Here is a 14,761-nt window from a genome sequence, read left to right as displayed (position 1 = left end):
CCACTTGCTGAGATTTTGGCAGGGGAAACTGGAAGCTGAGGCACTGGAGTTAGGAAGATTAGCTTTTACAACTCTGGAGAAGTTGGGAAGGTAAAGGGAACACCCTCAAGGCTGGGCTGTGGGAGCAAAGAAAATCCAGGATACATTGTAAGAGAGAAATGACAGAATTCAGAGACAAAATTTCACATGGACAGTGGAATGCAAGGAAGAGACCTGAGAGACCTGAGAGAGACCTGAGATGTCTGTCTAAAGTTTGCACAAAGGGTACAACTATTGACATAGTATTCTGTGCAGGGCAGTGGTTCACTTCTCAGATACTGAAGGGGTCAAATATGAGTGCAAGTCTATTCTGTCTTGCAAATGTGGCAACAAGGAATTCATGATTTTTGAAAAGCTCTCCATAAATGTGATCAAATATTACTAAATTAAATGTTATTGATTTGTGATACTTATTTGGTGTGTGTGTTGATAGTCACACATAACTCTATTGGAGTGTGCAGCTTGGAATTCGAGTGTCTTTAGGGAAGCATTTAGTCTTGTTGAGTCTCACTTTTCTTTTCTGAGAAAGATGATCAATATTAATATCTAACTGGAAGTATTACCAGGAGCATTAAATGAGCTAATGCTTATACATGAAGCTCTTTTGGGCACACTATATGACAACAAACTACCATCTTTTTTTCAACAGCTAATGCCTCCTTCAAGATACTTACTCGTAGGTAGAACTCTCCATTTTCATTTCCAGATTTAATCCGAAAAGTATTGATAGTGTTGGCAAAGACCATTGTGGCCTGTAACTGGAAGATATCCGATGGCACAGACCTATCAGAGCGGATGCTCATGTATTTGTAGACTATGGACTGGGGCAGTTCTCGGCACATAGCATTTGAGACTGGGCAAACACATCGGCTGCAGAGACAAAAAAATATTGACTGGTTTGACTTGGGGAGGACCACAAAATTCCTACTTTCAAAAGTTCTGATGATTCTTACTTCTCTGATGTTAGAACATAGGGATCTTGACAAGGATTTCGTGGGTAACAGCGGAAGCCGCCATGATAATTCCAGCACATTTCATCCTCTCGGCATTCATTGGTAGTCTCACACTCATTTATATCTGTAGAGACGAAGGGTTAAAAAAAATGAGTGGATCTATGAAAAGTGTTTAAGTGGTAGATTCTGGTTTGTGAGAAAGGAGTTGTGTGGGTATCTGGACTATATGCTCAATTTGTTATTAGACAAGCCTGGGTGAGATCAGAATTCACTTGACAAAATCAGGACAGATGAGCCACCTTGATCAGATTAATATGCATCAAGTCATAATGTATTATTAAGAACTGATTTTTTCTTCTGAAATTTAGTGTACTGTTTGCAGTGATTTCTTTTGTCTTTCATCCCCCCTCCCTCCTTTAGTCCCTGTTGTCACTCTGATTTCCAAATCCTTTGTCTTGTATATGAATTTATTTGTTTTGGGGAAGAGGAGAATCACAGAAACAGTGGGACAAAAGGTGAACCAATGCAGCAGCAGTACTCTCTAGACATAGACACTAAGTTGGAAATGAACTTTACATTGAAGGGGAGAGGGGTGGGGTGGGAGGGAAATCAGAAGAAAACTAGGGAGGGGGTAACTGTTTGAAAAGAAATGTACTCATTACCTTATGTAACTGTAACCCCTGGGTACATCATCTTTACAAAGAAATAAAATTTACAAAAGAAAAAAGTAAAAAAAAAGTTCACCTGTTGAATTCAAAGCCAAATGCTAAACACTGATTCTGCTTACATAAAAGTGAAACAAAACAAAAACCCTCAACAGTTCTTGCCAGGGAGATGCTAATTTAATTGCGAAAATAGATGTGGCAGCAATTATGTATAAAATGAAAGTGAATTTAAAAACAATAGGTAAATGCACTAGAGGACTTGAAGAATTGGTAATTCTTCCGGGGGATTAGGGAAATCTAATGATGGAATAAGCTTATCAACTAGCCTTGAAGGGTGATGCCTAGATGTAATTTTCATGCCTAGGGTGGGGAAAGCTTTCCAGGATAAGAAAGCAGCAAGCAAAACTCACAGAAAGGACAGCTGAAAGAAAAAGGCTAAAAATTTTAGTAAGCAAAAGCATGCAAGGATAGCTGACACTCTGGGAGAAGAGTGTTGGGTTCAGAAGAAGTACAGTGGATTAGGAGCTATAAAGTACAGCTGTATGAAGTAGGAGCTAAAAAGTAGACTCTGTAGAAGAAGGGGCTGTTGATGATAGAAGGTAAACCAGGAAAAGGCAGTGTCTAAGAAGCAGAGGGGGAATGCCCGGGGAAGGAGGACTGTGGATAGGGCCTGGGTGGACAAGAACTGATTTTAAATTTGGCTATTAGGAAATCCTAGATGACATTTGGAAAGTCACTTTTACTAGCAAGTCATACTTTTTGTGTGTGCCAGTACTGGAGCTTGAATGCAAGGCCTAGGTACAATTACTTATTTTATATAATTGCTGCCTGGCAATCGAACTCAGGCCAGGGCCTGATCTTTTTCACTCAGGCTATCACTCTACCATTTGAGTCATAGCTCTGCTTTCAGCTTTTTAGTATTTAATTGGAGATAAGAGTTACACAGAGTTTCGTGCCCAGGCTGGCTTTGAACTGCAATCCTCAGATCTCAATCTCTTGAGTAAAACTATCATTACAGGTGTGAGCCAGTGTGCTTGACACAGTCATACTTTTATAATAACAGTAACAATATCTACTTCTCTACCTAGGTTTATCTCCTTTTCCATTTCGTGTTTTATCCAGTTCAAATTCATTAATTTTCTCATTACACAAGTAATTTACTGAGTCCTGTTGTAAACCATGCATAGGCCAGGCACTGTAATATGATCTTATACACAATTTTCACCTTTTAATGCTTTATTGCTTTCTGCTCGGCATTATTAAAATCTGTGCATTAAAACATTCTATTAAATTACCAATTCTTTGTGGGCAAGGGCTACTGTATCAACTCTTAATACTTTTACTACCAAATATTAATGCATAGGAGTATCTAGCTTTGATGAACATAAGTTAATTAAGCTGCTTCTTATACTCATTTTAGAGATGGGCAAGAAAGATACTATCTCCATTTGAAACAGAAGAAAAACAAATAAGTGGCCAGTTCAAGTTCACATAATGACATGCATCTGTTTTTTGTTTTCGGTTTTTTTTTTTTTTTTTTTTTTGCCAATCCTAAGGCTTGAACTCAGGGCCTGAGCACTGTCCCTGGCTTCTTTTTGCTCAAGGCTAGCACTTTACCACTTGAGCCACAGCACCACTTCTGGCTTTTCTATATATATGGTACAGAGGAATCAAACCCAGGGCTTCATGTATGCGAGACAAGCACTTTACACTAGGCCATATCCCCAGCCCAATGACAGGCATTGCAAGGGACACTAAATAGGAAAAAAATTCTTTGTCTTTGATTCTTTGATGGAAAAAATTATTTTATCTTCCATGTAGCACAAATTATCTGTAATCCAGAAGGCGAATGGAAAAGGTATGCACTTTCTCAAGTGTCAGTTATAAGATGTCTCTTCTTGGAATGACTATGACTGAAAACAGAAAACCAGATTCCTCAGAAGTCACAACTGTCTCCTTTTATTCTTCCTCCCCCTTTTAAAAAAATGAAGGGTGTTTAGCTATAGGGAAAACTGAGACTGGTTCATAATATGGAGTCCAACAGTGGCATAAGGAAACAATGCTGAAACTTTATTACTAAATAATTACAGTAATTTAGAACCTAACATAATTGACAGCTTAATTATTCTGAAAAGTTTTTTCAGAAATTAATATTATTAAATACTAGATGCACATGTGTCTGTATGTATATTTTATCTCCTCTTTCTCTTTCTCTGTCTTCCTCCCTCCCAAGTTTCCTCTCTTCTTCTTCTGCCCACCCCTGCCTCCCTCTTCTCTTCCCACATCTGCACAGTTCTCATTTTTGCAAACCTATGGAAAAATAGAAAAGTTATTACATATCGCAGATGAACCTTTGGGAGGAGGGTAAGAATTGAAATCTTGAATTTTACTTTCAACACAGCAATAGTTATAACCCCCATTTGCAATTTCAGTGCATTTTTTGCCTTAATAAGATATAAATGATTTTGTATATCAGATCTTACTGTGCACTGATTTGTTTCTGTCTTTGCTGAGAATTAAATTCATTTATGATCAGAAACACGTAGACAATTGCTTTAAGAACTTCAAGAAATTGGTTAAAGTATTTCACTAACATTTTCCTGAATTAGGGTTTAATATGTAAGATCACTGGAATGTAATATTTTGCCACAATGAACATTTATATAACACTTATATAAATATGTTTATTATACAAATAATGACATTTTGTTCTTGATCTCTTCCTTTTTTTCTTCAAAAAGGCTTTTACTGTCCTTGTATGCCATCTTTCCAATTCTCATTGGACCCTCTAGAGAAAAGATAGTATGATTCATTTACATTGTTAAGTAGTTAAGTATTCATTTACATTGTTCATAAAAATCCCAATTTTTAAAGGTTCAGAGATTATAAATTATTTATACATGTTGCTTTTCTTCGTTCTTATGCTCCCTTTTTCCAAATAGAGAAAGCTGATGCTTAGAAAAGTTTGATGATTTGTTCAAGATTGTGCAGAATCCTATTACCTCCTCTATGTTTTTCCTGGCTAATAAAGAACACTTCACATGTATGAGAGCAATGAACTTACCCTGACATGTTCTACTTCTCACCACTTGGTATCCCTGGGGGCACATGCAAGAGAATTTCCCAGGTTCATTGACACATTGATATTGACACAGGTAGCTTGATGTTCTGCATTCATCAATGTCTGTGTCATTAGACAAAAGCAAGGACACGATGTTGAAAAACTTGTATGTTATTACTTTGTAAATAAATATTTTAGATGAGCTAAAGAGAGGAAAAACAGTACAGACTGGAAAATAGAAGACATACAAGGCTTTTTATCAGGAGTTCCAGGGCCACATGGAACATTATCAGTTCATTTCCCTCTGGCTTCACAACATGGATAGTTTATGTCACATCAAATTCATGGAGTCTTTGCCCACAGTGTGGCCCTCCCTGAGGCTAATTATACCAGCTGGAAAGACAGATGGAATTGGCTCTTCACTTTGCTCTTCACTTTGGCTCTGCAGATCCACCCAGGAAGCAGATTTGCATATGCTGCCTCAGGAATTGGGTGGCTGCTGTTGAGTTCATCCGAGTTTTGAACTCCAAGTCCATCCCTGTGCAAGTTTCTAGAGGTGAAATCTTGGCAGGGTCCAGCCTTTAGGGGAAAATGATTTGTATTTCTGAACAACTGTATCCCTATACCTTGCTTTGAATGGGAGAACAAGACATCTTAAACGGCATTGCAGGCAGCTTAAGAAATGTGTCCAGATCACACAGTGGCAGGAATAAAGCTAGGGGCCAATTTTCTTTGTTTTTCTTGTAATGTTTTGACATGTCCTTAGTTCTTCTCAAACCTAAGTATGCATGGCAATTACCTGACATTCTTGTTGAATACAGATTCAGATTTGGAAGGTCTGGGTTGAGGTCTCACATTTTGAATAACAATCTCCAAGGAGGTGCCCATGCCATACCATGAGATGCAAACCACCAGAGTTTCTTTTCTAATAATTACACCTAGCCTGCCTGTACTATTTCAGTATTTTTTTTGGCTCTCGGTAATATATTAAAAAGCAAAGGTTATAACTGAATTACACTAATCTGATTTTAGAATAGAATTTCCAGGAATAAAACTGTGTCTTCATAGATGGTACATATCAATAAAGCAAAATCAAGGTAACAAACAGTACAAGAAATGTATCCAATGCATAACATATGAAACTGTAACCTCTCTGTACATCAGTTTGATAATAAAAATTTGAAAAAAAAATAAAGATGACTCTTAATGCACATGATTGGGAAAGCCTTTTACCTTCACAGTTGATCCTGTCACTGCTTAGCTCATATCCTTGGTTGCACTGACAGATGAATGAACCAAGAACATTGTAGCATTGCTGAGCACATTGGTTGCTGGCATCACATTCATTTATGTCTGCAAGGAAAGTTTTAAAATATATATGTATATATTTATCTTTGAACATATCCTCCCTTTTTGTACCTATATCATCTGATGATAAGTGAGTAATTCCCCAGCTGAATTCTTTGCCTTGCAGAAGCTCATTGGAGAGCATCCATTCAGTTTCATATTTGTTGGAACAACTTTAAAGGTCTGTCATATCCTTCTTTTAGAAATACAAGAATTTTTTTTCCCTGGGAATGACAGTAAGTTTGATGCTTGATAAGTCTTCCCAAAAGAATTTAATGCTTCTAATAAATACACATTCCAGGATCTATTTTTCTTTTGTTGTTTGGTTTCAAAATGCCAGGCCTATAAATAATTGTTATAAGACACTCATAGTGATACGTTCTCTCAGCATGCTGCGGTGAAGATTTATCTATGCTATTTATTACTTTTTAAATGGTTTCTGTTAAATTCCATTACAATTATAACATACGCCTTTGAGACCCATAGAGAGTTTTGCAATGCTCTGAGGCACTGAAAATATTGTGAAAAGACATTTTTTTTCCTGCCTAAATTTTTTCCATGTCAGGCAAATCTTATAATTGTGTGCCGTGACATTGCATTCTGAAAGGGAAGAAGAAGCATGTAAAAAATCAGATGCGCTTTCAGTGGAAAGTTTATATACTTGAACTTTCAGCAACCCCTTTGGCACCTTCAGCATTTATATCATACATTGTTGACTAATTGATGTATGTATATCCATGCATTGATCTGTACTCAAAAAAAGAATTTTTTTTTGATACACCCATAGGGTAAAACTACAACCCGGGTTCAAAAAGTTTTCCATTCACATCCTGATGTGTTTTGAGAAACAGATTAGCTATTGTTTTTTCAGCTTTATGATTGCTTAATGGGATGATGGAACCAGTTCACTCAGAAACATAGAAAACTAGAAATACCATGGCATGGAGTTTTCATTTTTTTGTTGTTTTTAATTGTTGTGAATTGAACTCAGGGCCTCATGCTCAGTAAGTGCTCTGACACTTGAGCCTTCTTGTTTTAGATTTTTTGGAAATAGAGTTTTATTGCTACCATTATCTTTGCCTAAGCTTCCCTTGAAATACCAATCCTCCTGCTTCTGCCTCCTAAAGAGCTGCATGGAAGGCCTCCTTCTTCCTTTCCTCCCTCCCATTGTCTTTGTTCAGCATATAGTAATTGTACAGGGGGGTTCATTGTGATATGCCCATACATGCATATAATATAATTTGATCAAATTCAGCTCTCTATTCTTATTTTTCTTTCTTTTCCCCCATCTTTAGTAGGTTTTATTGTTTTATTTTCACACATGCATGTAAAATACTTTGATCATATTCAACCCCCATTGCCTCGCTCCCTCCCTATTTTCCTCCCTCCCTCCCTCTCTTCCCCCCTCTCTCTTTTCTCTCTCTTTCTATTTCTTCCTTTCTTGCTGGTCCTGTGGGTAAACTCAGGGCAAGGGTGCTATCATTGAGCTTCTTTTGCTCCAGGCTAGTGCTCTACTACTTGAGTCACAACTCCATTTCTGGCTTTGGGGTAGTTTACTGGAGATAAATCTCATGGACTTTTCCTGCCCATGCTGGCTTCAAACTGTAATCTTCAGAAACCAGCTTGAGTAGCTAGGATTACTGATGTGAGCCACTGATGACCATTCTCCCATTCTTTTCTTACAATTAAAATAAGGGAGGAGGTAACAAGTTGGACAAGAAATGTACCCAACCTCCTTACGTATAAAACTGTAACCCCTGTGTACATCACTTTGACAATAAATAAATATTCAGAAAAAAAGAGAAATCAATCCCAAAAGGCTTACCTACGCAGGTGTAGTTGTTTGCTGCCAACTGAAACCCAGGACTGCACTGACAATAAAATGAGCCTGGTGTGTTCACACATCTTTGGTGGCAATATGGAGGCACTGTGCATTCATCTATATCTATGTGATCAAACACACACAAAGAACCAAATTATTGTAAGTTCTTGTCAGAGGTGATCTAGAAAGCATTATGTAGGGAAGACCTCATTTAAAAAATAATTCTTCTTCCCCTCTTTCCTTCTATCTCTCTTCTTCCCTCTTCCCTCTGCTCCCTGTTCTTCTATTCCCCTTTCCCTTCCTGTTAAAACTAGAGTATATGTATTTCAAATATACTTTGGCCAGTATTGTATAGTTAAGTAAGGTGTTAAGAGTAGAGACCAATTGCACACCCCTTTCAGTGGTAAAGAAATCTGGCTGGATGGGCTGATTCTCATTAAGACCATTCCTCATACACAGAATGTCAGTTTGGGGAGCCACGGCTTATTTAAAATGAGAAGCATTAAAAAGAGCAACTGAAGAATGGAATGATGTATTCAAGACTGAAAGAAATGAGAAGTGGGTTGTGCTCAGCTGGTGTCTGTGACTAAGTTATTTAAATGTTCATTCTCTTGGTGTTCTGTAAAATGTGATAGGAAGGCTTGCCATGTGTATCTTTGGAAGTTTTTGTGAGGGTCAAATGAAAGAACATTGTGGAAGGAAAAGAGGCTAAACAAGTGACCTCTTGAGAATGCCCTTTTGACATTTTGATGAAGTGTTCCAGCCTGTACCCTTCTCTGATAAATATTTCCAGCCATAAAATGCTCAGCTAAGAACTTGCAGATTAGGATCATTTTTGAAGCAGAACAATGTGTCATTAATTCAGACTGCACACTGTGACAACTCGAACATGGCATGTGCAGTCTAAAACAACAATTATGCATGTGCAACAAGGTAAACCTTTAAAGTTACCCTGCCTTAGGGTAAAACAAAACAAAGCAAAGCTATGCTGAGTTCTGTTGGATTTTTTTTTTTAAAGGAAGGCTGTATGATCAAGTGGCCTCCAGGTAAACTGAGTTTGAATCTCTGTTCTGACAAGTACTAGCTTGGTCTTAACTTCTCAAGCTTCTACGTAACTATTCTGTAAGTGATAATGCAAGAGGTTTGCATGATGTAGGTAAAGTTACTGAAACAGAGCAGGTAAAATGAATAGGATCTCTTATTCAAAAGACATATGATGTGTGTGTGTGTGTGTGTGTGTGTGTGTGTGTGTGTGTGTGAGATGGGGTTTGAAATCAGAGTCTTGTTCCATTGCTTGGCTATTTTGCTCATGGCTGACACACTATCAATTGAACTAGGACTCCAGTTCCTGCTTTCTGCTGCTTAATTGGAGATAAGAATCGCATGGATTTGTCTGCCTGGGCTGGCTCTGAACCTTGATGCTCAGCTCTTAGTCCCCCACATAGCTAGGACTATAGGCATGAGTCAATGGTACTGGGGGAAAAATGCAAGATTGTTTTTTAAGATCTTCTGGGGGGAGCTACTTCTCCCCCACATCTATAATAGATTATTCTACTCTATTTGTTCTCTTAATCTGCTTCATATTTCTGTGTAACCCTTGACATCAAGTGATGCAATTATTTGCTTGTCTCCCTAATGATCATTCATGTGAAATGAAGACTTGTCTCCTTTCTCTGAGGCATATAGTAGCAGAGAGATTTTTATTTGCTCACTGCTGTATGTCTAATTTTTGGGAAAAAAGCTGCCATAGTAAGTGTTCAACAAATACGATTGAATGAATGGAAAATTAATACTAATTAACAACAACTGTAGGATAGAGCTTCTTCATACCACCTTGTGTCTTAGGCAGATAGTAGTATTGATAGACAGCTTGTATAAATGGTCATTTATAATCTCTCCAAGGGAACCATGGTTTTATACAATCTATTTACTACATGGCCCAGCATCTAGAACAGAACATGGAGCAAAGTCAGTCCTTAATATATATTTGATGAATAAATGATGCATATCTTCTCAACCAGCAGATTCCCCATCAAATTGTTATTTGCTAGCACCGTGTTTGACACTGGAGATTCAGCATGATAGATATATGTCATGAGAAAGACAGGCATGAAATAAATTACTTCATGAGATGGTAAGATCCATATTAGAAAATGATACAGGGAGAAGGGGAGAACTGTGCTACTCCAAGTGTGACCTAGTGACTGCTGCTGGCTAATGATCTATTGAGACTAGTCCACAACTAAATACAGAAAGAGAGAGCACATGTTTAGAACAAGAATCTGACATTGCCACAATGTCTTTATTTTACCTTACAGAAATATTGGTCTGAAAGATTGGAATTTAAAGGATACCTAATCATAATTTGATGGGGCAGGAGTAACCAATTATATTTGAGAGTATGGAAGATTTCCTAGAGGAGGTAACCCTGATCTGGGATTGCTAAGAGGCAATCTTCTTGTGCTGAGAATTTGTGTAGAGGCATTGAAGTAGGACACATATGTAGGTAATTAGAATTAGAGTTAGTTGGGATTGGAGTAGGTAACACTTTGGGTCTCTGGAGTTTCTGCACATTTATATCCTCAATCACAGCTTCGGTCTGCAAATCTTGGGTCTTTCACAAGGGCATTGGGCACCAATGTCAGCATTTGGGCACAGGTTATGGCAGGCAAAAGTGGGCCAGGGCTGAAAAGGAGCTCAGTGTTGACATCCTAATGTCAACAGTTCATACTCTCAGGTGAAAATTGATCCTGGTTGCCTGTCCCCGCCTTCTCTCCCTCTGTTCTTATGAGAAAATAATGGCTCTCTGTTGGTCTGTGGTAAGAGGTGGTATGTAAATAAATGGAGGGAGTGAGTCAATTATAGAGGCGGAAGCTGCCTGCTGGGTTTACAGGATTGATCCAGAAATGCTTTGTAATACTTCACTATTTGCCAGTTGGCCTCTTCATACCGACATCTTCCATTTATTCAAAGTGCACATGTACAATATCCACTGTGTGTTGGTGGGCACTCTTTCGGGATTGGGGGAGGCAGCAGTGGCGCAAGCCAACCTGGCTCCTGCTTTCAGGGAGCTGACACTCTCAGGTCCTCAAGTCAAGCATGTACTGTTATTTGCCTTTGCACATCTAGGTCCAGCACAGGCTTGAAACATAATGAACTTTGCAACTCTGAAAGAGGCTTCCAGTATAATGACTATTAATTCACTGGGTGATGATGCTAGCTAGCCATTTGGCACAGGGCCTGATGCCATTCTAAGCACAGCCATACATGAACTCCTGAGATTGGTATTATGTGCTATCCAGAATCAATTTGCAAGGCAACAAGACAGAGAATTTAAGAGTTAATCAAATCCTTAAAGTAATGTAGGGGTGGAACTGGCATTCTAACCCACCATTTACCTTATGCTCCATGCTTTGTGGCAGTGAATGAAGTCTATGTGCTAGTGTGTTAATGCTATACTCACTCATACAAAATTATTTTTTATTGCCTTTTCAATCCTATTTTCATATGCTAGATTTCCATTTCAGCTTAATCTGTTACTTTTATATTTAGGATAAGCTCAACTTTAAAGATTTCTTGGTAGTTGGAAAATAGATTAATACGTAAATAAAAGAGAAAGAGAAAGCAGTTTTAGCTATAATTCTGTATATAGGAATGCTTTGGTTTGAATGTCTGAAGATGCTTAGTTAGGATAGCACATTGCTTTCCAACACTGGGACTTACCCACACATTGCTCGCCTCGTTTCTGATACCCTGTAGGGCACTGACATGTGAAGGAGCCTCGCAAATTGATGCAAACTTGGTCGGCTCTACAGTTGTGTGTCCCTCCAGTGCACTCGTCGATGTCTGCCAATGACACCAGCACAGAATTTCAGTTCCTTGTGAACACACAGATTGTTCTCTCTGTTTTGATGTTTCTGAGACAAGGTCTCCAACTGATGATCTTCCTGCCTCACTCCCCCATGAGTATTATAGGGCATATACCACCAGGTTCAACATGATTATGTTTTTCTTAAGCTGAATTTTAACTTTATTATTATTATTATTTTTTTCGCCAGTCCTGGGGCTTGGACTCAGGGCCTGAGCACTGTCCCTGGCCTCTTTTTGCTCAAGGCTAGCACTCTGCCACTTGAGCCACAGCGTCACTTCTGGCCATTTTCTGTATATGTGGTGCTGGGGAATTGAACCCAGGGCCTCATGTATACGAGGCAAGCACTCTTGCCACTAGGCCATATCCCCAGCCCTTAACTTTATTCTTGAAAAACATTATAACATTGATATGCTGGAAATGTTTAAAATTATGACAAGTGCTCATAAAATAACTTCAGAGATGCCAGTGTATGCATCAGTGATAACATTTTGCCATGGTAAGCTCAGCTCCTGTGGTTTTGTTAAGAAATGAAACATTTCAAATATGACTAAATATTTCTCTGAGATGGTTTTATGCTTTTATTATATAGGAATGCACCCATTAGGGTATATGATATTGTTCTTATTTTCAAATTTAAATGAGTTATATATCTCCTTTTGCCACTGTGTGTGTGTGTTTTGTGTGTGTGTGTGTGTGTGTGTATTTCATTTTGGGTAATTTCTATTGTCAAATCTCTAAGTATCTACTCAAATGACTGGGTGTAATCATGTTTTAATATTACATATTCCTTGTCGCTCTATTTTTTTGCAAATGGTAGAGTTACTTGTATACATAAATATTTTATTGCATATTTGAAAATGCAAAAGATTCAATTGGCTCTCAAGGTGGTGTAAATTATTTTTGGAGGGTGCTTGATAATCTTAAAGTAAAAAAATTATCTTTAACTGTACAAAAGAAATACTATTTAACAAAGAGTTTTGGATACAACTCATCTTGTTCAATGTCATCCCATTCAACATTCTTGCCTCCCTTTGTCTCATACCTTCTCTTAACTTTTCTTATTTTTTTGGTATATAACAAAATTCTTGACAGCATTCTGTCCCTTCCCACTTCATTGGTCTCCCTCTGGCCCCACACAATATATTTACTTAGAGATTTATATGTACATTCTATCTACCACAAATGAGAAAACCTCTGTATCTGTGTATATTTTGCTTCATTTAATATGGTGTAGTTTGAAATACATATTTCTTAAAAACATTTTACTTCTGGGAGTAATTCCCCAAATGTGTCGTAAGGAATAGGCGAGGTCACAGGTCTAGGGAAGTAAAACATATTCAGTCATAACATAAGAAGATGATTTAGAGAGCTTGTTTGTTTCAGATAAAAATGGGCTATGAATTTGTGTGTACACTCATGTTTACAGTTCATTTTCAGAGAAATTCAGTTTTGCTTTAGCTATATCACCTTTGTATTCAAATCTTCTACATCATGAAGTTAAGTAGAACAAATAAAAGCATTTCACAATTTTGGTGTTGTTCTCCAACAAGTGAAGACTAAACTTCACTGAAAAAAATGGTGTTTTTTTTTTAAACCCATATTCCTAGACAGGAAATTTTGCATAAAAACCAAGATAGATTTAGAAGGTCTTCAATCCTCACTGAGGCAGACCCAGGATGGTGGTTTGTAAGAGTGAGCCAAGAATCAATTAAAAGAGATAAAAAAAGTGCTATCATTACTTAGATCCCTAAATTCTTGCCTTCCCTTTTAGAAGCTAACAGAGCTGGGTGATGGTGGCTCACCCTTATAACGAGGCTGGGATCTGAGGATCACGGTTCAAAGTCAGCCTGAAGAGGAAAGTTGTGAGACTCCTTTCTCCAATTAACCACCAAAAAACCAGAAGTGAAAGTATGGCTCAAAGTGGTAGAGAGCTCACTTTGAGTAAAAGAGCTCAGGGACAGCACCCAGGACCTGAGTCTAAGCCCCATGGCTGACATAAAAGGAAAAAAAAAGAAGCTCAGAGAATGGTCTTTAGTATTGACTTGTTATTCTTTTATTCACTATGTTTTGAAGGAGAATTGTTACTATTCAGTGTGAGAGTTTAGGTTATAAATATATAAGGAAGTTTTCTTGAGATAGCACTGTTTCTTAACTGAGTGTGGAAATGATAAGAGAGACTCTACCAGACAGATGGAGAAGAGATGAAACTATTTATAAGGAAGTAAAGCACCTTCTTCCATAATCTTTGGACCTGGTTCTAAAGTTTTATCTAGGTCTTTGGTATATTTTTGTTTTGAAAATTATTAGTGTTATCACAGTTATTTTCAAGTCAGTACACAGTCTGTCCTTTCTTGGTACGATGCAATGGTCCAACAATCATGCTGTGGAATAATCTGCCCCCTTTTATGTCTTTTATTATTTTCTCATATGCATTTGGTGAAAAGCTTTCTACTGGGGTTTCTTCAGAGCTTTATAACTTGCTATTGCAGAAATGACAGCAGAATTCTTATTGATTTATGTCAAGAACATTTGCTAGCATTTGCAGTGATAACAGCCCTGAGAGATATGGCCACTTTAGACTCAGATGTGGCGAGTTTTCTTTGTCCCTGCTGGCAGAAGATCAAAGATTTGGGTTGGCTGCTACTTTTCTAAAGAGGTCTTCCTGAAGCTTTTCTTCTTGAACTATCTCTTTGCAACCTGCCTAACCACTATTGTAGTCCTGATGTCCTGCAATTTTTTTCTTATTTTTCATCATTTATTAATAGGCTATTTCCAGTGGGATCAAGAAATAGGTTCTAAAAATGCAAACCTGTGTAACTTATTTTTTGAGGGGGAGGGTGCTGGTACTGAGATTTGAACTCAAGATTGAGTTCTTTTTTTTTTTTCTTTTTTTTTTGGCCAGTCCTGGGCCTTGGACTCAGGGCCTGAGCACTGTTCCTGGCTTCTTCCCGCTCAAGGCTAGCACTCTGCCACCTGAGCCACAGCGCCCCTTCTGGCCGTTTT

At 38.0% G+C, this 14,761-nt stretch overlaps 1 protein-coding gene across 3 annotated transcripts in view; it reads right to left on the bottom strand.

The window, feature by feature from the left end:
- Efemp1 (EGF containing fibulin extracellular matrix protein 1) overlaps nucleotides 1–14,761 on the bottom strand; it is a 61,393-nt gene that overhangs the window by 5,501 nt on the left and 41,131 nt on the right. For all 3 annotated transcript variants that reach the window (XM_048352892.1, XM_048352889.1, XM_048352890.1), the window contains exons 5-10: nucleotides 11,611–11,733; nucleotides 7,891–8,010; nucleotides 5,952–6,071; nucleotides 4,722–4,841; nucleotides 993–1,116; nucleotides 714–909 (exon numbers count right to left, since the gene is read on the bottom strand). In XM_048352892.1, coding sequence (XP_048208849.1) covers nucleotides 714–909; nucleotides 993–1,116; nucleotides 4,722–4,841; nucleotides 5,952–6,071; nucleotides 7,891–8,010; nucleotides 11,611–11,733 — 803 coding nt within the window. The remainder of the gene's footprint in view (nucleotides 1–713; nucleotides 910–992; nucleotides 1,117–4,721; nucleotides 4,842–5,951; nucleotides 6,072–7,890; nucleotides 8,011–11,610; nucleotides 11,734–14,761) is intronic.

This window comes from Perognathus longimembris, chromosome 8, assembly GCF_023159225.1.
Source record: "Perognathus longimembris pacificus isolate PPM17 chromosome 8, ASM2315922v1, whole genome shotgun sequence".
Lineage (NCBI taxonomy): Eukaryota > Metazoa > Chordata > Mammalia > Rodentia > Heteromyidae > Perognathus > Perognathus longimembris.
Note: the sequence above shows the minus strand (reverse complement) of the source record. Positions and strands in the feature narration are given on the sequence as shown.